General features: G+C 43.6%; 2 protein-coding genes across 2 annotated transcripts in view; both read left to right on the top strand.

Moving 5' to 3' along the window:
- The window catches only part of Dhc64C (dynein heavy chain, cytoplasmic), a 115,042-nt gene extending 110,588 nt beyond the window's left edge, over window positions 1–4,454 (top strand). Inside the window, exons 72-76 of the mRNA XM_088275781.1 lie at window positions 1,181–1,323; window positions 1,923–1,991; window positions 3,873–4,049; window positions 4,141–4,254; window positions 4,344–4,454. Coding sequence (XP_088131907.1) covers window positions 1,181–1,323; window positions 1,923–1,991; window positions 3,873–4,049; window positions 4,141–4,254; window positions 4,344–4,454 — 614 coding nt within the window. The remainder of the gene's footprint in view (window positions 1–1,180; window positions 1,324–1,922; window positions 1,992–3,872; window positions 4,050–4,140; window positions 4,255–4,343) is intronic.
- A 1,005-nt stretch (window positions 4,455–5,459) lies between these two features.
- Window positions 5,460–22,755, top strand: LOC148299708 (dynein heavy chain, cytoplasmic-like). The gene is made up of 16 exons (XM_088275770.1): window positions 5,460–5,464; window positions 5,953–6,109; window positions 6,412–6,586; window positions 6,833–6,950; window positions 7,469–7,612; window positions 8,997–9,066; window positions 10,037–10,109; window positions 10,922–11,043; window positions 13,017–13,202; window positions 15,200–15,328; window positions 16,281–16,386; window positions 16,688–16,791; window positions 17,601–17,729; window positions 18,448–18,561; window positions 21,142–21,497; window positions 22,590–22,755. The coding sequence occupies exons 1-16, from the start codon at window positions 5,460–5,462 to the stop codon at window positions 22,753–22,755; spliced, it is 2,154 nt and encodes a 717-aa protein (XP_088131896.1).
- Window positions 22,756–23,011: the final 256 nt, after the last annotated feature.

The following is a 23,011-nucleotide window of genomic DNA, read 5'->3' as shown; positions in this document are numbered from 1 at the left end:
TTCTTTCATCATATATTTATAAACATAAATAAGCGTTTACAACATTTTGAGTGTGTCCAAATACTTGTTCACAAAATCTGGATTATCTCCAATTGCAGGAGTTATTTTCATATTACGTTTTGACATCTCATCAAAGGCGAAGAAGAATACGGAAGTCTGGGCATTTACGGGGCTGACGACCGTCATAGGCTGGTTTAAGTGATCACTTTACACACGTGTAACATTCACCAATTCTACCCATTATTGACAACCACAGTACTCAAATTCTTGGATGTTCTATATATATGAACCAATTTTGAAACATTGTTTTCGAATCACTAGAACTTCACTAGGGACATCTATTGGTGAGATGAAAAGAAATAACTAAAAAAAATAATAAAAATCACTCCTGTAATTGGACACACTCAAAATGTTGTTGAACCATTTTTTTTTTTTTTTTGCATTTCACAATACATTATAATTCCAAGTACAAAAAAAAAATTAAATATTAAATTTACTATAATTTCCAACATTTTGAGTGTGTCCAAATACTTGTTCACAAAATCTGGATTATCTCCAATTACAGGAGTTATTTTCATATTATTTTTTAACATCTCATCAAAGATGAAGAAGAATATGGAAGTCTGGGCATTTACGGGGCTGACGACCGTAAATTATAAGCTTAAATAATAAAAATGAAAATGGTATTTTCTGGCGTTTCTCATGTGTGTATTTATAATCCAGGATTTGGACCTCACATACTAGTATAAGAGTTTCTGCTTGATAAAAAGCTTCTTTACATCTCACCAATAGATGTCTCTAGTGAAGTTCTAGTGATTCATGAACAAGGTTTCTAAATTGGTTCATATATATAGAACTTCCAAGAATTTGAGTAGTGTGGTTGTCAATATTGGGTAGAATTGGTGAATGTTACACGTGTGTAAAGTGATCACTTAAACCAGCCGATGACGGTCGTCAGCACCGTAAATGCCCAGACTTCCATATTCTTCTTCATCTTTGATGAGATGTTAAAAAATAATATTACTATAATTTCATGTAATTCGATGAGTGAAAATTTTAGGCAAAAACACTCACAAAATCAGTGCTGGATTTAACATTTAAAATATAAATTAGAATGGAGTTCTACAAATTGAACGCCAAAGCTACAAATACATTGAACGGAGTTCCTCTCTGCCTCCAGGGGAGTTCCACCTGCGGCTGAGGCAGCTGGAGAAGTCGCTGCTGCAGGCGCTGAACGACGCCAAGGGCAAGATCCTGGACGACGACTCCGTCATCGCCACCCTGGAGACCCTCAAGAAGGAGGCGGCTGACATCGGCCAGAAGGTAACCGCTCCGCCCCTGGACTGCCTTCCCACGCAACGCTATTTCAACCCTAATCTGCACCTGATGGTGCACAGGGTTATACATCATATAATAATAATAATAATAAAACCCTTATCCGCACCCCAATGGTGCATAGGGCACTGCTTTATATAAACGCAGTGTTATCTTGATCGTTTACACATGAAGGAAAGGTGATCAGCCCCCCGCTTCAGGACCAGTCCAGGGTAATATTGAATAAATATTACAGTGAAAAAAATCACTTATATTTATTTGACCCTCCTGGGAATCGAACCCGGGACCTCCAGAACGGTAGCCGAGCGTGCTGACCATTACACTACGGAGGCGAACATCATATAAACGCAGATGAAAAAGAATATGCAAGTCTGAGCATTTACGGGGCCGACGACCGTCGTAGTCTGGTTTAAGTGATTACACTTTACACACGTGTAACATTCGCCAATTCTACCCATGATTGATGACCACACTAGCCCTTTATAGAGCTGTGAAGGATGCTGAGCTGATGGAATCGAAGGAATTTTAGATAATGAATGAAGGTTCGGAGTACTTTTTCTTATAAACTGAGGTTTTGATTTTTTCAGGTGGAAGAAACGGATAAAGTAATAGCAGAGATTGAAACAGTCAGTCAGCAGTACCTCCCACTTTCACAGGTAAACTATTTATTTATTTATTTAAACTTCATGTGCAGTAAAGAAATAAGTACATTGGCTATTATTGCTAAAAAGCAATATCTTCCGACCAACCAAAAACAGACTAGTGATATTGATCAAAACGTTTGATACCATACATAGCTGTTTGCAATCAGAGGGTAGATAGTACTTGAACATTAAAAAAAAAACAAAAATTACAAATTGATGATAATAAGGAGGGCAAAGGAAGAAGGGAGTTTAGGGAAGGAGGTAGAGGGAGGAGGTTTGATGGACAGTTAGGGTACTAATGATAAATAGTAAATTCTCAATGTCTAACTTACTGAGAGACCCCTATTTCTACTTGCTCATTCTCATCTCTGTTGAGACACTCTTAACCGGATCCACGCGGCTCGCATAACCAGATGTGTTTTAACAAGACATGTCCCATACGCGGCTGACATAAGCGTTTGTGTTTTCACTTTGCTCCAAGTTTCCAACCTCAGTTCAACTTGGAGGGATTTTTTCATGGTGTGGAACTTTGGATAAAATAATACGTCAATCCTCGGCCTTATGACATCTGTTGAAATATCTGACTAATAATTTGTAACATCACAAGGATAAATAAAAGAACAGATCCCTGATTTTTCTTGCGGTCGGTAATTAGTCCGCGCCATAATCATGCCCTATATCTGTCTCACTCTCGACGCTACGCATCGCCAGTGGGTAAGAGTGACACACGTTGCGCGCTTTGATTTATTTATGTTACGATCTTGTTTGTTTATATTACGATATATTTCAAGAATAATGTGACACACGTGTATTATAGAGTACCAAAAAGGCACAATGAATCCCATTGAACGTTTTTGTTTAGGAAAATAAATCGTTTCTTAACTAAATACATGATAAAAGTAATCATTTAAAAAACGGCGAAATACAGCCGCGCACGAGTGTCTCTTAGGAACAAAGTAAACGCGTTTAAAAGGTTAATACATATCTCGATATGTCATCCAGTGTCTGATAAAATCACAACCTTACCATTTAAAAATCTTGACCATCTCGAGTTTTCCTTGGCCTTCTTGAGCTTCTATTTCCAACATTCGCCTTGTATATTTATTTCACTGTTTGTTTTACACTCATTCGATCCACATGTCCAAACTATCCTGACACACCTTTCTTGGATCCCGACACACCTCCCTTAGTTTGATGGATAGTGCTCACCTCAGCCATCCTGACACCTTCCTTAGCTTGATGGATAGTGCTAGTGATAAGTACCTAAATGTAATACTGATTTTGCCAGAAATACTACAATTAACCGCATTATGGATACTTATAATAAAATGTTTAATGACGCAGATATATTTGGGAAAAGCACTAATTCCATAAAAAATGACATAAGCAGGAAATTAGGTGAATGATTGATCGTTGCCGTTTGTTCAACAAGCCTACTGTTAATTGGATGATTTATCCAATTAACAGTAGGCTTTTTGTGTGTGTTTACACACACACACACACACACACACACACACACACACACACACACACACACACACACACTCACCCCAACCAACATATGAATAGCATTATTGGAGGATTTTTTTAATTGGCCATAGTTTGGTTAATTAATGTTGTATAATATATTGTTTTGGCTGTAAAAATCCCAAATAAAATAAAATAAAATAATGTTCACCTCAGCCTTGCCCCCTTTCCTCATATCACCATCCCGACACACCTTCCTTAGTTTGCTGGATAGTGCTCATGACAGCCATCCAACCCATCTTTCTTAGTTTGGTGGATACTGCTCACCTCAGCCTTGCATCTTCTCCTCATATCGCCATCCCGACACATCTTCCTTAGTTTGCTGGACAATGCTCACCTCGGCCTTACCCCTTTTCGGCATTACAGGCCTGCAGCAGCATGTACTTCACGATGGAGTCCCTGAACCAGGTGCACTTCCTGTACCAGTACTCGCTCAAGATGTTCCTGGAGGTGTTCGGCTCCGTGCTGTTCAACAATGCCAACCTGAGCGGCCTCTCCGACTACACCAAGCGCCTCGGCTTCATCACCAGCGACCTGTTCTCGGTGAGTGTGCTCCCCGCGAGCCTGGCGAGCGCGCGCGCGAGTGTGCGGGTGAGCGACCCGCCCTGACCCTGACGTGTGTGTGTGCCCGCAGGTGTGCTACGAGCGCGTGGCGCGCGGCATGCTGCACACGGACCGGCTCACCTTCGCGCTGCTGCTGTGCCGGATCCACCTCAAGGGGCGGCCGCAGGAGGAGCACCTGGACCAGGTGAGTGTTGAGTGATCTCGTGAAGGGGGGTCCGTAAAGACGACTTTGTAATGACGGCACGGGAATGATGCGGGCTTGTCTGCGTTCAGGAGTTCCAGGTGTTCCTGCGCGGCAAGGAGGGCGTGGTGTCCGTGCCCGCGGCCGTGGAGGGGCTCAGCGCGGAGCAGCAGGAGGCTATGGTGCGCCTCAGCATGAGGTGAGCCATCATTCATAGTATATAAGTGTTGCACTGTCCCACCGCATTCCCAGACCTGATACAGAAGCATCTAGGCTTCCTGACAGACCTTCTCTATAATAATAAGCGAGGTACATTGAGAGCTGTCCCACCGCATTCCCAGACCTGATACAGAAGCATCTAGGCTTCCTGACAGACCTTCTCTATAATAATAAGCGAGGTACATTGAGAGCTGTCCCACCGCATTCCCAGACCTGATACAGAAGCATCTAGGCTTCCTGACAGACCTTCTCTATAATAATAAGCGAGGTACATTGAGAGCTGTCCCACCGCATTCCCAGACCTGATACAGAAGCATCTAGGCTTCCTGACAGACCTTCTCTATAATAATAAGCGAGGTACATTGAGAGCTGTCCCACCGCATTCCCAGACCTGATACAGAAGCATCTAGGCTTCCTGGCAGACCTTCTCTTTCGAAGCAATTTATTTTTTAACTAAGCTGCGAAATTCATTGAATGTGTGAAACAAAACTGTACCCGATTTTACTGTGAATTTACATTCAAGAGGTTTCTAATATCCCTGTCACTGCCAATCTAAATAAATACAAGTTTCTAAATCCACCACCAAATGTTTTAGAAGTACCCCGGTGTAGGCAGTGCTACTAGGGACTAACCAGGATACTATTATTGACTGGCCTGACTTATTGTAACTGGCCGGGTCAATAAGTGATCTGACTAGTGACTGGTCGGGACTACCGAATATTGACTGGCCCGCATACTAATAATAACTGGCCGGCACAGTTAGAAACGCCGCGATACTGGTCTGTCCACCTCCGTAGTGTAATGGTCAGCACGCTCGGCTACCGTTCTGGAGGTACCGGGTTCCATTCCCAGAGGGGGGTCTAATAAGTAAAAGAGATTTTTCCACTCTAATATTTATTCAATATTACCCTGGACTGGTACCTGAAGTGGAGGGCTGATCACCTTTCCTTTGTGTGTTAACGCGATCAAGATAATACTGCGTTTATATGATGCAGTGCCCTATGCACCATTAGGGGGGGGAAAAGGGTTCAAATGAACTGGCAGGGACTACAAGTAACTGGTTGGGATACTGTTCGATTCAATTCAATTTATTTTTTTATAATTAACATTACAAACTAAAATTTAAAACGTACTAATTGACACAAACATTCTAAAGTAAGCAAGAAGACTCTTGTTCTTTAACAAGAGTCTTCTTGCTTAATGTAGAAGAATCCCATATGGGAATACCCCCTCAGGCACATGGAACAGGTATTGTTTAGCATATCTTCCTACAGGCATAACCATTGGCAGGTTGCTCCTGTATATAGGAATGGGAAACAATCTATGTCGGCGCTGTCCTTAGCTAGCTATCGGGAACATACAGACGTACATGTGACTATCCGGGATACTGTAGTGACTGGCCTAGATACTATCTGACTGGGACACTGTATGTGTCCGGGGGGGACGCTACGGAGCAGCGAGTGAGTGCGGTTGTGTGCGCAGGGTGCCGGCGCTGCGCAAGCTGCCGGAGAAGGTGCGCGAGGCGGCGCAGGAGCTGCAGACCTGGCTGGGGCAGGCGGCGCCCGAGCAGTGCGTGCCCGTCTTGTGGGACAACCCCTCCGAGGTGGCCGGACACATGTACCAGCTGCTCATCATACAGGTAACTGTCTTCTTCATCTCTTTGCTTTGCAACTTCATTCAACGTCCACACTTAAATCGCTACTAGTGTGTGGAAGTAAGGCGTGGAGATGCAGTCCAAATGCGATCTCTCAAACGAATGTGTGTCATAACGATGCTTGATTTCTTAACCATAGTGTACAGTCAACTCTTATTTGTGCGAGTGAAGCATGGAGCTGGCAGACAGACTCCTGTAGTTTTCCGCATCTATGTTGAGATGTCAATCGCACATTAGCATACACTAAATGTGTCGGGATGTGGATTGATGTGGTGTTGCGGTTGCAGGCGTTCCGTCCAGACCGAGTGATCGCGGCGGCGCAGCGGCTGGTGGCGGCCGTGCTGGGCGCCGGGTTCATGCCGCGCGCCGAGCGCGAGCCCGACCTGGCGGCCATCGTGGAGAAGGACCTGTCCGCGGCCACGCCGGCGCTCTTCTGCTCCGTCACCGGCTTCGACGCCAGCGGTGAGTAGGCCCCCTCCCCTACTCCCCCTTTCGATGCAATAGTTTTTCTAGGTCACCTGTTCTTGTTGCATTTATGTTTCCAGGTCACCCGTATTCATTGCAATCATATTTCTAGGTCACCCGTACACATTGCAATCATGTTGCTAGGTTACCCGGACTCATTGCGATCATCATATTATCAGGTCACCAGTATTCGTTGCATTAACATTTCCAGGTCACCCGTACTCATTCTAATCATGTTTCCAGGTCGCGTGGACGACTTGGCGACGGAGCTCAACAAACAGATCTCCAGCATCGCCATCGGCTCTGCGGAAGGGTTCAACCAGGCCGACCGAGCCATCAACATGGCCTGCAAGGCCGGACGGTAATGATTTGTCTGCCAGTTCATCGAATGACTTGTGGCTGTCTCTCGGGCTATTTGAATCCAAAGATCTTGGGTTCGATTCCCGGGGAAGTCAAAATAAATACCCCCCACCTATGCATATTCTCAGTGTCTACTTCCGTGGTGTTATGGTTAGCGTGTTTATATATTGTGCTGGAGGTCCCGGGTTCGATTCCCAGGGGGGGTAAAAAAATAAAAATTGGTGATATTTTTCAAATTTATATTTCTTTAATATTACCCTGGACTGGTCCTGAAGTGCAGGAATGATCACCTTCATGTAAGTAACGATCAAGATAACACTGCGTTTATGTGCTGCAGTGCCCTATGCACCATTGGGTGCAGATAAGGGTTAGAAGAAGAAGAATACATGTTACAAGATAGTGCTCATCTCAGCCTTGCACCCTTTCCTTATATCACCATTGGAACATCTACCATACATGGTGTGGCGTGTTGTTCTCTGTGCCTGAGTTGTCACGGTTGACCGGGTTGTCTGTGCGCAGGTGGGTGATGCTGAAGAACGTGCACCTGGCGCCGTCGTGGCTGGTGCAGCTGGAGAAGAAGCTGCACTCGCTGCAGCCACACCCCTCCTTCCGCCTCTTCCTCACGGCCGAGGTCAGCCCCAAGCTACCCGTCAACCTGCTCAGGTAACAACGTAAACTACTCAAATCCAGGGAAACGCCCCGAGAATCAATACGGCTGTCCAAACTCAAAACACAGTAAGGAATGTAAGGCTAAACAAAGAATAATTGAAAAGATTAGGAAGAGTTTTGCTACGGTGGTATGGACACGAGGAGCAAACGGATAACGAGAGAATGACTAAGAAAATATATGTGACGAATGTGAGCGGGAGAACAGAACGAGGACGACCTAATAAGACTTGGCGCGATCAGATCAATCAGAACCTAAAATCTGGCGGTGTCAAAAGTCTGCGTAATCGGAGGGCACGTATGACTAGATGTATGGATGTGAGAGAGGCGAGGAGTGTATGTCAGGACAGAAGAGTGGCGTTCCATCCTTTCTGCGTACCACTGCGGGGAAACAGCGTGATGGTAGTAGTACACACTCCTCTTGTTTTTACTAGTTATGGACAGAATTAATATTTATGGCCAATTTTTTTCCATTTTAATGCCACCTCAAAAATTTAAAACATAGAATTGTTCGAGAATAATCACATTAGTGTGCGGCGCTTGTATGTGTGTGTGGGTGTGCGTGGAGTGTGTCCATGTGTGTCCGAGTGTGTTGAAACACCCAAATCAAAATCTACTCAAATCGAGGGAAACGACCCGAGAATCAATACTTTAGGCGTCTCAACTTTTGATGTAAGTCTGAAAATGCTGGGGCTTACCACCTGCCATTTTACTCCATCCTCTTTGTGATCACTTAGCTCCGTCGGTCTATCGTGTGAGGGATCTTCCTCTCCCTCTCTTCCCCTCCAGGCTACCGATCACAACCGGACGTTCTAGGCTTTCCTCGTTGCCACACGCAACGTGTCCAAACGAACTGAAGAAGGCACCTCACCAAAGCTCAAAGCAAGAAACTAGCAAGTTTTGAAAATAGGTGCCTGAGGCGAATACTGGGTGTCTTTACACCCAGTTTTCGCCTGGTATGACTTGGTCAGGAATGACGATGTGAGGAGAAGAACTCAACAGCCCCTCATACTGGAAGTCCTGAAGAGGAGAAGGTGGACATGGTTGGGACATGTCCTTAGAATACCACCTGAGAGCATCAACCCCTCGTGTCTCTTCTTCCAACCCCGAGGATTCCGGCGCCCATTCACCGACTATACTCAGCGGAACTTCGAGACGCCGGACTGACCTGGGAGGAAGCCAAGGAGATGGCGAGTGACAGAGTGACTTGGAGACGTCTTGTGTTGGCCAAATGCTCCACCCAGGGAGCGAATATGGAATGAAAATGAAGAAGAAGGCACTTTTGGTGATGGCGATACGTCTGATCTCTCCTTCATTGCTGATTTAAGATGCAAGGATTTGAATTTCATTTATTGACCCGACTTTTGTTTGTGTGTTTCAGAGCCGGAAGGATATTCGTGTTCGAGCCGCCTCCGGGCATCCGGGCCAACCTCTTGAGGACCTTTACCACGGTAAGCCAATCTAACTTGCTTCTGATGCTTTTGGTGATTTGATCCATCAGGGATGACAGTATCTTCCCAGAAACATCTAGAGGAAGACCAAAGAAATCACGGATGCTGCAGAAAGATAACATAATTCTAAGGCACGGCATAGGTGACGTTGTATACGATAGAAGGCGGACCTACAGCCTGAGGACGAGGAGAGCTGACCCCAGCAGTCTGCAAGGACGATAGGTTGGGATGTAGCCAGGAAGAAGAAGGTATGACAGTTGCTGACTGGTATCAAGCTCCGGAAGGTGCCCTATCTGGGGCATGTGCTGACAGGAGACAATTACAGACTATTGCACCCGATGGAGGGACGACGAGGTGTGGGCAGATGGCACATCTCAAATTAATACAATTTTGCCACTATTTGGATCATGAATATCTCGGTACAGGAAAGATATAAAGCAAAATCTGCGATTGTATATGATAGAGGCCGGTTATAAGAATGCTTTGAGCCGTGTTACGCCAAACAGCCGCAACTTGAATTACGGCTAACTGCCTTTACACATTAGTCATCAAACCCTTATCCGCACCCCAATGGTGCATAGGGCACTGCATTATATAAACACAATGTTATCTTGATCGTTAACACAAAGGATAGGCGATCCAGGGTAATATTGAATAAATATTACAGTGAAAAAATCACTTATATTTTTTTGACCCCCCCTGGGAATCGAACCCGGGACCTCCAGAACGGCAGCCGAGCGTGCTGACCATTACACTACCGGAGGCGGACATTAGTACAGTCACAAAACAAATTCTGAGAGGGCAACAGGATGCTGCCGTAACTAGTCAGTGTTTAATTAAAATGTGAGCGGATCAAAGAACAAAGTCATCTTATTTCTCCAGAATATTTGTAGAAGTTGCCCTGGCGTTGTGCAGCCGAGTGGCGCAGTTGGCAGTTGTCGCCTCGCTGATGTCCGCTGTCTGGTTTCAGGTCCCGGCAGCGCGCATGATGAAGGCGCCTTCGGAGCGCGCCAGGCTGTACTTCCTGCTGGCCTGGTTCCACGGTGAGAGCTCATGGTCCTCGTATGTTGCCGAGAACTTTACATTTTCTATTGCAGCCGCAGACGTGAGATAGAACTTAACATTTTCTATTGCAACCGCAGATGTGAGATAGAACTTAACATTTTCTATTGCAACCGCAGACGTGAGATAGAACTTAACATTTTCTATTGCAACCGCAGATGTGAGATAGAACTTAACATTTTCAACATTTTGAGTGTGTCCAAATACTTGTTCACAAAATCTGGATTATCTCCAATTACAGGAGTCACTTTCATATTATTTTTTGATATCTCATCAAAGTTGAAGAAGAACATGGAAGTCTGGGCATTTACGGGGCTTACGACCGTCATAGGCTGGTTTAAGTGATCACTTTACACACGTTTACTTTTTTCTTTACATCTCACCAATAGATGTCTCTAGTGAAGTTCTAGTGATTCATGAACAAGGTTTCTAAATTGGTTCATATATATAGAACTTCCAAGAATTTGAGTAGTGTGGTTGTCAATAATGGGTAGAATTGGTGAATGTTACACGTGTGTAAAGTGATCACTTATACCAGCCTATGACGGTCGTAAGCCCCGTAAATGCCCAGACTTCCATATTCTTCTTCATCTTTGATGAGATATCAAAAAATAATATTAACATTTTCTATTGCAACACGAATGACACGATCTGTTTGGCACCTACCCACACCCATTATCCCATTATCCAATTGCTAATAGTTCTTGACTTTGTGGATAACGGGAGTAGGCTAGTTCGTGTAACGTGGTATGTGTTTGTTAATGATGTTGTGGTTCCGTGTGTGATGTTGCAGGCATTGTGCAGGAGCGGCTGCGCTACGTGCCGCTCGGGTGGGCCAAACACTACGAGTTCAATGAGAGCGACCTGCGCGTGGCCTGCGACACCCTGGACACGTGGATCGAGGCCACGGCCATGGTAATATCGCTTGTCATACCTTGTCGCGGCTCCGTGGTAACATCGCTTGTCGTCCCTTGTCACTGCTACGCGGCAATATCAAGTCAAACCATTTTATGTATTGATTGTCAAATCAAACACAGTATTTTTGAGTCTTACTTATAACCCTTATCCGCACCCAATGGTGCAAAGGGCACCGCATCGAATTGACGGAGTGTTATCTTGATCATTACTTACATAAAAGCAAGGTGATCAGTCTTGCGCTTCAGGAACCAGTCCAGGGTAATATTAAATAAATATTACAGTGTAAAATCACTAATATTTATTTTCACCCCCCCTGGGAATCGAACCCGGGACCTGGTAGCTAAACACGCTGACCATTACACCACGGAGGCGGACAAAGTTGTATTTTATTGTTTAAAAACACATGAAAATTAATATTGTGACAAATGTTTCGCCTAATTATGGCATTTTCAAACTTGAATTGATGAACTGACGGTTTTATAATTTTTAATATTAATTTTTTTGTTTTTTTTTTAAATTAAATTTTTATTTTTAAAATCCTTATCCGCACCCCAATGGTGCATAGGGCACTGCTTCATATAAACGCAGTGTTAAATTGATCGTTTACACATGAAGGAAAGGTGATCAGCCCTCCGCTTCAGGTACCATTCCAGGGTAATATTGAATAAATATTACAGTGAAAAAATCACTAGTAGTTATTTGACCCCCCTTGGGAATCGAACCCGGGACCTCCAGAACGGTAGACGAGCGTGCTGACCACTACACTACGGAGGCGGACAAAGCAATAAAATAGGTAGACATTAAAATCTCGGCGAGTGGTTATATACCAATATTATTAAAAATTTTGTTAAAAAATAAATATATAATTTGTTAATAAAGTTAAAATTACTTACCACAAAATTAATGCTTTAAATATTAATAATATTGAAAATAATAAGCAGACTAAATGCAGTCGAAATGCGATCCCTCAGACGAATGTGTGGCAAAACGATGTTTGATAGATGTTCGAATGATGAAATAAGGAAAGAATGTAAGGCTGAGATAAGCATTATCGATAAAATTAAGAAAGGTGTGTTGAGATGGTTTGGACATGTGGAGCGTATGAGTGAAGAAAGAACGGTTAAACAAATTTATGGGGCGAATGTAGTTGGAAAAAGAAGCAGAGGACGACCGAGGAAAACTTGGCACAATCAGGTATGTCAAATACTTGAAAGCGGCCGGGTCAGGAGTCGTAATAATCGTCGGGTATGTATGAGGAGATGCATGAATGTAGAAGAGGCAAAGAATGTTTGCAAAGACAGAGTGGTGTGGCGTTCGATTCTCTCTGCCTACTCCTGCGGGGAAGCGGCGTGAAGGTTAGTTAGTTAATATTGAAAATATAATAAAAAACAACTCAGTAGACTCAAAAAATCTGTGTTTGGTTTAACAATTCATATATAAAATAAAAAATCATGTTTTACACACGCGTGTAAAGTGATAACTCAACCAGCCTATGACAGAAACTCTGTAAATACCCAGAATTCCATATTCTTTTTCATATTTTTGAGATGTCAGTATAACTGGCCTTGATGCCACATTGGGAGTGCCTCAGGGCGCCTCTCTAGAACCCCTTTTATATCTGTCACCCGATGCATTCCTGACCGGATGACTGAGGTCTGGAAGCCGGGGCAGTCCTATGGCTGTATCTGAGATGTCTCTACCCGCAATATTCACTAACCTCGATGCCACATTGGGAGTGCCTCAGGGCGCCTCTCTAGAACCCCTTCTATATCCCGATGCATTCCTGACCGGATGACTGAGGTCTGGAAGCCGGGGCAGTCCTATGGCTGTATCTGAGATGTCTCTACCCGCAATATTCACTAACCTCGATGCCACACATTGGGAGTGCCTCAGGGCGCCTCTCTGGGCCCCCTCTATGCCTATATTGCCCGATGCGGTCCTGCAACGCGCCTGACGTCTCTCTCATGCAGGGCCGGACCAACCTGCCGCCGGAGAAGGTGCCCTGGGACGCGCTGGTGACTCTGCTGTCGCAGTGCATCTACGGGGGCAAGATAGACAACGCCTTCGACCAGCGCCTGCTGCACTCCTTCCTCTGCAAGCTCTTCACGCCGCGCAGCTTCGAGCCCGACTTCGCGCTGGTGGCCAACGTGGACGGGGTGAGTCGCTCTACAGAAACGTCCCCTAAATTACTTTTTTTGTTTAATTTTTTGCATTTATTTCATTGCGACAAAACGGTGTATGATAGATGTTCGAATAGTGAAATAAGGAAGGAATTCAAAGCTGAGATGAGCATTATCGATAAGGTGTGTTGGGATGGTTTGGACAGGCGGAATGAATGAGTGAGGAAAGAACGGTAAAACAAATTCATGAGACAAATGTAGTCGGAAATAGGAGCAGAGGAGGACCGAGAGAAACTTGGCACGATCAGGTATGCCTGGTGTACTTGAAAGTAGTCAGGTTAGGAGTCGAATAAATCGACAGCTATGTATGAGGAAATGCATGAACGTGGAAGAGGTGAAGAATGTTTGCAAAGACAGAGTGGTGTGGCGTTCTATTCTCTCTGCCTACCGCTGCAGTGAAGCGGCGTGATGGTTAGTTAGTTAACTAGTTTCTTGCTAGTATTACTTACAAAAACATCCTTATAAGTGTAAAATGTTGAATGTTGAACGTTTTGACCAATTTCCCTAGTCTGTTTTCGGTAGGTTGGAAGATATTGCTTTTTAGCAATACTTCCGTCAATGTACATATTTCTTTTCTGTACATCAAGTAAAAATTTGGTTATGCCAAGAGTCTGCGTAATCGGAGGGCATGTACGACTAGATGTATGGAGGCGAGGAGTGTATGCCAGGACAGACCGGGGGACCTCTACTGGACTCCGAGAAGGTGAAGCTCCTACCACCAAGACAGGTCGTGAGTTACATGACTCATGTAGGTCTGTAATACAGAGAGAAGTCACAATAGACCTAATATGGTCGCAGTGACATAAGGGATGCAAGATCCCTTTGACCCAAAAAAAAAAAAAAAATGCCAGGACAGAGGAGTGTGGCGTTCCATCCTTTCTGCCTACCCCTGCGGGGAAGCGGCGTGATGCTAGTAGTAGTAGTAGTACACACTCCTTGTTTTTACTAATTATGGACAGAATTCATATTTATGGCCAACTTTTAGCCATTTTAATGCCATCTCGAAAACTTTAAAAGGATGGAACGCCACACTCCTCTGTCCTGGCATTTTTTTTTTTTTTGGTTCAAGGGATCTTGCATCCCTGCGACCATATTAGGTCTATTGTGACTTCCCTCTGTATTACAGCTCACTGCCAAGACCTACATGAGTCATGTAACTCACGACCTGTTCGAAAATAATCACATTTGTGTGCGGCGCTTGCTCTCCAAATAATAGTTAATTGTGCATATGTATGTATGTGTGTGTGTGTGTTTGGGTGTGTGTATGCGTGTGTAGTGTGTGCATGTGTGCGCGAGTGTTTGGGTGTGTGTATGCGTGTGTAGTGTGTGCATGTGTGCGCGAGTGTTTGGGTGTGTGTATGCGTGTGTAGTGTGTGCATGTGTGCGCGAGTGTTTGGGTGTGTGTATGCGTGTGTAGTGTGTGCATGTGTGCGCGAGTGTTTGGGTGTGTGTATGCGTGTGTAGTGTGTGCATGTGTGCGCGAGTGTTTGCTTGCAAATGAATGTTTGTTATATACCATGTACCTATTATTTTTTGACTTCTCATCAAAGATGAAGAAGAATATGGAAGTCTGGGCATTTACGGGGCTGACGACCGTCATAGGCTGGTTTGAGTGATCACTTTACGCACGTGTAACATTCACCAATTCTACCCATTATTGACAACCACACTACTCAAATTCTCGGAAGTTCTATATATTTGAACCAATTTAGAAAGCTTGTTCTTGAATCACTAGAACTTCACTAGAGACATCTATTGGTGAGATGTAAAGAAGCTTTTTATTAAGCAGAAACTCTTATATTAGTATGTGAGATCCAAATACTATGTACCTATTTGTGAAGATCTGTAATTGGCTTTGTGTTAATCGTTTTTTTTACTGTCTTGTATTTGTGGCTGTTGGTTTTCCTAAAATCTATATAAAAAAAAAAATTAAGTAGTACATGAAGTTTAAATACATAAATGTTTGGTTTCAGGGCGCCGCCGGCCAACGACACATCACGATGCCGGACGGCACGCGGCGCGACCACTTCCTCAAGTGGATCGAGAACCTGTCGGACCGCCAGACGCCCGCCTGGCTCGGCCTGCCCAACAACGCCGAGAAGGTGACTCCCCCTCCGCCTCCTTTCCCCGCCACTGAGCTCCAACTCTGGACCTCCAACCGCACCTAACTATGAACCGAAATCTAAGTCTCTCTGAACTTGAACCGCACCTAACTATGAACCAAAGTCTTTCTTTATCTCACCTTGAACTGCACCTAACTATGAACCATAGTCTTTCTTTATCTGACCTTGAACCGCTTCTAACTATGAACCATAGTCTCTCTTTATCTCACCTTGAACCGCACCTAACTATGAACCATAGTCTTTCTTTTTCTGACCTTGAACCGCTTCTAACTATGAACCATAGTCTCTCTTTATCTCACCTTGAACCGCACCTAACTACAAACCATAGTCTTTCTTTATCTGACCTTGAACCGCTTCTAACTATGAACCATAGTCTCTCTTTATCTCACCTTGAACCGCACCTAACTATGAACCATAGTCTTTCTTTTTCTGACCTTGAACCGCTTCTAACTATGAACCATAGTCTCTCTTTATCTCAACTTGAACCGCACCTAACTACAAACCATAGTCTTTCTTTATCTGACCTTGAACCGCTTCTAACTATGAACCATAGTCTCTCTTTATCTCACCTTGAACCGCACCTAACTATGAACCATAGTCTTTCTTTTTCTGACCTTGAACCGCTTCTAACTATGAACCATAGTCTCTCTTTATCTCACCTTGAACCGCACCTAACTACAAACCATAGTCTTTCTTTATCTGACCTTGAACCGCTTCTAACTATGAACCGTAGTCTCTCTTTATCTCACCTTGAACCGCACCTAACTATGAACCATGGTCTTTCTTTTTCTGACCTTGAACTGCACCTAACTTCATAGTTATTATATTCATTGGTTCATACCATAGTCTAGCTTTCCTAACCGATGTGTGTGACCTTGAACCGTACTCAACTATGAACCGATGTATGAACCGATCCGCGTGACCTTTCCAGGTTCTGCTGACGACGCAGGGAACAGACCTGGTGGCCAAACTGCTCAACATGCAGCAGCTGGAGGATGAGGAGGAGCTGGCCTACTCCGCGAGCCAGCAGGAACAAGGTGCCAACACTCGCTTTTATATTTATTTATTTATTTATTGAACGGCTGGACCATTCCCAGAAGCGCAGGAGTGATCACCTTGCCTTCATGTGAGTAATGATTAAGTTAACACTGCGTCAATACGATGCAGTGCCCTATGCACCATTGGGTGCGGGTAAGGGTTAGAAAAAGAAGATTTTTTGATTCACGCAAGTGAGTGGATCAAAAAACAAAATTATCCAAATAATATATTGCAATGATCCACAGTGATGCTTTAAATATTAAAAATATATGTTACTTACCTTCAAACGCGTCGTTCTAGGTGCTGTCGAGCTGGCATCGGCCGGAGATGGTCGACCGGCGTGGATGAAGACCTTGCACCAGTCGGCAACCCTGTGGCTGGACCTACTGCCTAAATCTCTCCCCGTGAGTATGCATTTATTACCCTTATATATATATATATATATATATATATATATATATATATATATATATATATATATATATATATATATATATATATATATATATATATATATATATATATATATATATATATATATATATATATATATATGTAATATCGCTTGTCATACCTTGTCGTGGCTCCGTGGTAACATCGCTTGTCGTCCCTTGTCACTGCTACGTGGCAATATCAAGTCACATCAATATATTATATATATATATATATATATATATATATAGGTATATATATATATATATTAATACAAAAAAAGATCCCACAAAGGCATGGCCTGTGGTGTATGGTGAGTGTTTTTGCCTAGAATTTTCACTCATGAATTACATGACATTAAAGTTACTTTAAACATAAAGAGTAAGTCCACTCACGAGTAGGCATAGGCTATGAAACTTATAAAGTTGAAGCCTGAGTAGGGTCATGGTAAACGGTGATGCATAAGCCGTAGCTAGATTTCAGAGTCACTTGGACGTTAGGTAATTTAAAAAAAACCTATGTGTGGGTATACATTATATTTTAGGTTATAGTAAAGGGCACTGGCAAGAATACAATAGGTATCAGAAATATAATTAGATTAAAGTGCTAATATAAATTACAAAGTTAGTAGTAGTTCTCTCTGTTTGTGTGCTACCAGTTTAGCTTTCGCTGTTAGGCTTTTGTTTTCTGATTTCCCACTACCTTCGTCGAGCGAAATCGACAGGCAGCGGTATGAGGTAAGGAGTTGAGAGGGATCTGAGTCTAAATTGTGTTTCCGCAGACGCTCCGCCGCACCGTGGAGAACATCAAGGACCCTCTGTACCGGTTCTTTGAGCGGGAGGTCGCCTCCGGGGCCGCCCTGCTGTCCGACGTGGTCAGCGATCTGCAGGACGTGGCGCTCATCTGCAAGGTACTGCTCCGGCTGGGAAGGGGACGGTGCATAGGGCACTGCGTCGGGTCGACAACCTTGGATGTATAAATGTGTACATACTTCGGTATGGTCCGCAAAATAATTGCCGAAGTTTTGCATTCGGTGTGTAGGAGTTCACCTCCGTAGTGCAACGGTTAGCACGCTCAGCTACCGTTCTGGGGGGGGGACCAATACCAATACCCAGGGTTGAATACCCAGGGAGGGGTCAAATAAATGTCGGGTTGTGGTCCCGTGGTTAGTGTTGCAGACTCTCAAGTCAGAGTTTCTCGGTCGGAACCCACTCTACCACAATTTGATACCTATTTCTAATAATGACCTGCTCAGGCTCACAGAAATAGTATGAAATTGAAATACTTGTGTAAATAATAAAAACACAAATATTTCTCCATTTAATTTTTTTAACAATAAAAATATGTAAGTAATTTTTTCACTTTAATAATTATTCAATATTACCCCGGACGGGTACCTGAAGCGGAGGAAACCACGTTGCACTCCTCAGGAGAAGGCGGACTGCTGACTGTCCTCAGCAGACCTTCCATTCCACTAGAAGAGGGTTGGGCATTTTGCGTCCAATGGTTTATGGCACCAATGTCCTTCGCTAGTTTGATCATGTATGGTGCCACTGGTGATTCTGCTGATACTGGCGAGCGTTCCTCGTGAACTATCACACGATAAAACAATATTTTGCATGTTACAGGGCGAGATGAAGCAGACTAATGCCAGCCGCGCCATGGTGGGGGCCCTGGTGCGGGGGCTGCTGCCCTCGGGCTGGCGCCGCTACAACGTGGCCCCCGCCTGCACCGTCATACAGGTGACCCCACTCCTCCTAAACCAACCTAACCTAACCTAACATGACTTACCAGCGTGGCACTTGCCTTTTTTTATTTTTATTATGAGGTTTTTACTATGAGGAATTAAATATGGTCATCTTTTGTCATCATCCATTATTTTTTCTTATTTTTTATTTTTTTTAACCGGATCCACGCGGCTCGCATAACCGTATGTGTTTTCACAAAACATTCCCCGTATGCGGCTGACTTAACCGTATGTGTTTTTACTTTGCTCCAAGTTTCCAACCTCAGTTCAACTTGGAGGGATTTTTTCATGATGTGGAACTTTGGATAAAATAATACGTCAATCCTCGGCCTAATGACATCTGTTGAAATATCTGACTAATAATTTGTAACATCACAAGGATTAATAAAAGAACAGATCCCTGATTTTTCTTGCGGTCGGTAATTAGTCCGCGCCATAATCATGCCCTATATCTGTCTCACTCTCGACGCTACGCATCGCCAGTGGGTAAGAGTGACACACGATGCGCGCTTTGATTTATTTATGTTACTATCTAATTTGTTTATATTACGATATATTTCAAGAATAATGTGACACACGTGTATTATAGAGTACCAAAAAGGCACAATGAATCCCATTGAACGTTTTTGTTTAGGAAAATAAATCGTTTCTTAACTAAATACATGATAAAAGTAATTATTTAAAAAACGGCAAAATACCGCCCGTTACGGGCGTCTCTCAGGAACAAAGTTAACGCGGTTAAAAGGTTAATGAGAGAAGTATTTGTGTTTTTATTATTTACACAAATACACAACAAACTAGACAAAAATATCAAAATCCTTTAGTACACAACCATGATACAGGATTTACCCACAACGAAGGTTTGATAGTCCCAAGAATTAACAGTAAATATGGGAGTCCAGCACTGCAATATATCATTACAAACATTTTTAATTTGTTGCCGACAGAGGTTAGAGGTCAAAATAAAATATGGAACAAAGGCCAAATAAAGGAATGGGTAAATGATCGAGAGTTAATTTTATGAAAATTGTAAAATGTTTATATTCTTAATTTTTTTCTCTTTTTTGTGTCTATATTAGGTTAAAATCGTTAAAAACAATAAAAAATGTATTAACCTTTTAACCGCGTCAACTTTGTTCCTGAGAGACATCCGTACGCGGCGGTATTTCGCCGTTTTTAAAATGATTACTTTTATCATGTGTTTGGTTAAAAAACTATTTATTTTCCTAAACAAAAACGTTCAATGGCATTCATTGTGCCTTTTTATATTTATATTTTACATTTTACATTTATTTTACATATTACATTTACTTTTTATATTTACATTTATAAACAAATAAGATCGTAACATAAATAAATCAAAGCACGCATCATGCGTCACTCTTACCCACTGGCGATGCGTAGCGTCGAGAGTGAGACAGATATAGGGCATGATTATGGCGCGGACTAATTACCGACCGCGAGAAAAATCAGGGATCTGTTCTTTTATTTATCCTTGTGATGTTACAAATTATTAGTCAGATATTTCAACAGACGTCATAAGGCCGAGGATTGACGTATTATTTTATCCAAAGTTCCACACCATGAAATAATCCCTCCAAGTTGAACTGAGGTTCGAAACTTGGAGCAAAGTAAAAACACATACGGTTATGTCAGCCGCGTATGGGGAATGTTTTGTGAAAACACATACGGTTATGCGAGCCGCGTGCATCCGGTTAAAAAAGAACTCCACCAACAAGAAGAAAAAAAAAGTTCTAAATATGTGTAAATTGTGATTTAAATAAATGTATGTATACAAATAAAAAAAATATATAAAAAAAAGGTCAAGGGATCTTGCATCTCTTATGTCACTGCTACCATTTTAGGTCTATTGTGACCTCCCTCTGTATCAAATCTCACTCTCAAGACCTACGTGAGTCATTGCAGCTCACGACCTGTCTGTAGCTTCGTTTGCGAGCGAGTGCGTCACAGTTATAGAGATTGTAGACACTTACTTAAGATTTCGAGATGGCATTAAAATGGCTAAAAGTTGGCCATAAATATGAATTCTGTCCATAATTAGTAAAAACAAGACGAGTGTGTACTACTACTACTACTACCATCACGCCGCTTCCCCGCAGGGGTAGGCAGAAAGGATGGAACGCCACACTCTTCTGTCCTGACATACACTCCTCGCCTCCATACATCTAGTCGTACGTGCCCTCTGATTACGCAGACTCTTGACACCACCAGATTTTACTTGGCACTATCAGATCAACCGCATGTACAGGAAATAAATATGTTCATTGTCGGAAGTATTGCTAAAAAGCAATATCTTCCAACCTACCGAAAACAGAGTAAAGAAATTGGTCAAAACGTTCAAAATTCAACATTTTACACATATAAGGATGTTTTTTACAATAATAGTAAGAAACTAGCTAACTAACTAACCATCACGCCGCTTCCCCGCTGGGGTAGGCAGAGAGAATAGAACGCCACACCACTCTGTCCTTGCAAACCTTCAATAATGACTGCGTGTGTGTGTGGTTATGAGTAAGAGAGAGAGAATACTGAGCTGGCGTCTGCGTGTCCACAGTGGGTGACGGACTTTGCGCAGCGCGTGAAGCAGCTGCAGCAGGTGTCGGAGCTGGTGGGGGCGCGCGGCGCGCCGGAGCTGCAGCGCCTGCCCGTGTGGCTCGGGGGGCTGCTCAACCCGGAGGCGTACATCACGGCCACGCGCCAGTGCGTGGCGCAGGCCAACAGCTGGTCGCTGGAGGAGCTGCACCTGCAGGTGACGGTGCCGGACGCGGAGGCGGAGGCGGCGCGCGCCGAGGGCGGCACCTTCCGCGTGGTGGGCCTCAAGCTGCAGGGCGCGCAGGTGCGCCACAACCAGCTGCTGCTCGCCTCCACCATCCTCGTGGACCTGCCCACCACGCTCGTGCGCTGGGTTCGGTATGTCCCCATTTTTTTTAAAATATTTAATTTAGTTAGTGATTTATGTTTCAATTTTGTCCGCCTCCGTAGTGTAATGGTCAGCGCGCTAGGCTACCATGCTGGAGGTCCCGGGTTCGATTCCCAAGAGGGTCAAAATAAATACGAGCAATTTTTCAGTCTAATATTTATTTAATATGACCCTGGACTGTTACCTGAAGCGGAAGGCTGATCACCTTTCCTTTGTGTATTTTACTATCAAGATAAAACTGCTCCTATACGATGCAGTGCCCTATGCACCATTGGGGTGCGGGTGAGGGTTAGAAGATTTAATAAAGTTACATTTTTAAGTACAACGTAACACATTTTCTATAACATTTATACATATGGCAAATTTTTAGTTTTAGATTGGCTGTGCCTCTCCAAAAAAGAGACTGAGCTCTTGTGCTTGGAGAGGGACTTACACTCATGATTTAATGTTTTATAAAATTAATGGTATAATTGTTACAACCGTTCTGGAGGTCCCGGGTTCGATTCCCAAGGGGGGTAAAATAAATATAAGTGATTTTTTCACTGTCATATTTATTCAATATTACCATGGACTGGCACCTGAAGCGGAGGGCTGATCACCTTTCCTTCATGTGTAAACGATCAAGATAACACTGCGTTTATATGACGCAGTGCCCTATGCATCATTGGGGTGCGGATAAGGGTTTTATTTTTATTATTAGTTTATTTAATTTAATACAATTTCTATACATTTAATACATACGGCAAACTTATAATTTTAGCTTCGCTGTGCCTCTCCAAAAATGAGACTGGGCTCTTGTGCTTGGAGAGGGACTTTCACTCGAGGTTTTTTGTATTATTTGATTAATGGTATACCATTCTATAAAAAGAAAAAGACTACTATAATAATGGTATACTATTATATCTATGGAGATATAATAGTATACCAGAAAAGCCTGGAGACAGTTTGTGGACTCCATATGCTCCACCTAGGGAGCGGATATGGTTATTATATATTATATCTATATCTTCACAGCATTTGCTTGTGAGCCGGGACTTTGGGGTTAGTCAAAGCGTAATGAGGCTATGTTTGTCTTGCGGCAGGGGTCCGGAGGAGTCGGACCAGAGCGGGCTGGCGCTGCCCGTGTACCTGGACGCGCACCGCACCGACCTGCTGCTCACCGTGCGGCTGGCCGTGGCGCCGGGCCACGAGCCCCACTCCTTCCTGGAGCGCGGCGTGGCCCTGCTCACCAGCACCGCGCTCTGCTAGGCCGCAAAGCCGCGCCACGCTGCTAGCGACACATCGTACTGTGCTAGCTCAACTTTGCGTACTGCTAGCTACACATAATACTGTGCTAGATCATCATTGCATACTGCTAGCTCATCATCAGACACTGTTAGGTAACCATCGTACTATAATATCTGACCAACATACTGTGCTAGGTCACCATCGCATACTGCTAGCTCATCATCAGATAGTGTTTGGTAACCACCATACTTTCTGACCAACATACTGTCCTAAGTCA

This window comes from Brachycentrus maculatus, unplaced genomic scaffold (assembly GCF_059751285.1).
Source record: "Brachycentrus maculatus isolate JH-2025_06_01 unplaced genomic scaffold, ASM5975128v1 h1tg000987l, whole genome shotgun sequence".
Classification (NCBI taxonomy): Eukaryota; Metazoa; Arthropoda; class Insecta; order Trichoptera; family Brachycentridae; genus Brachycentrus; species Brachycentrus maculatus.
This window is presented reverse-complemented; position numbering and strand designations above follow the sequence as displayed.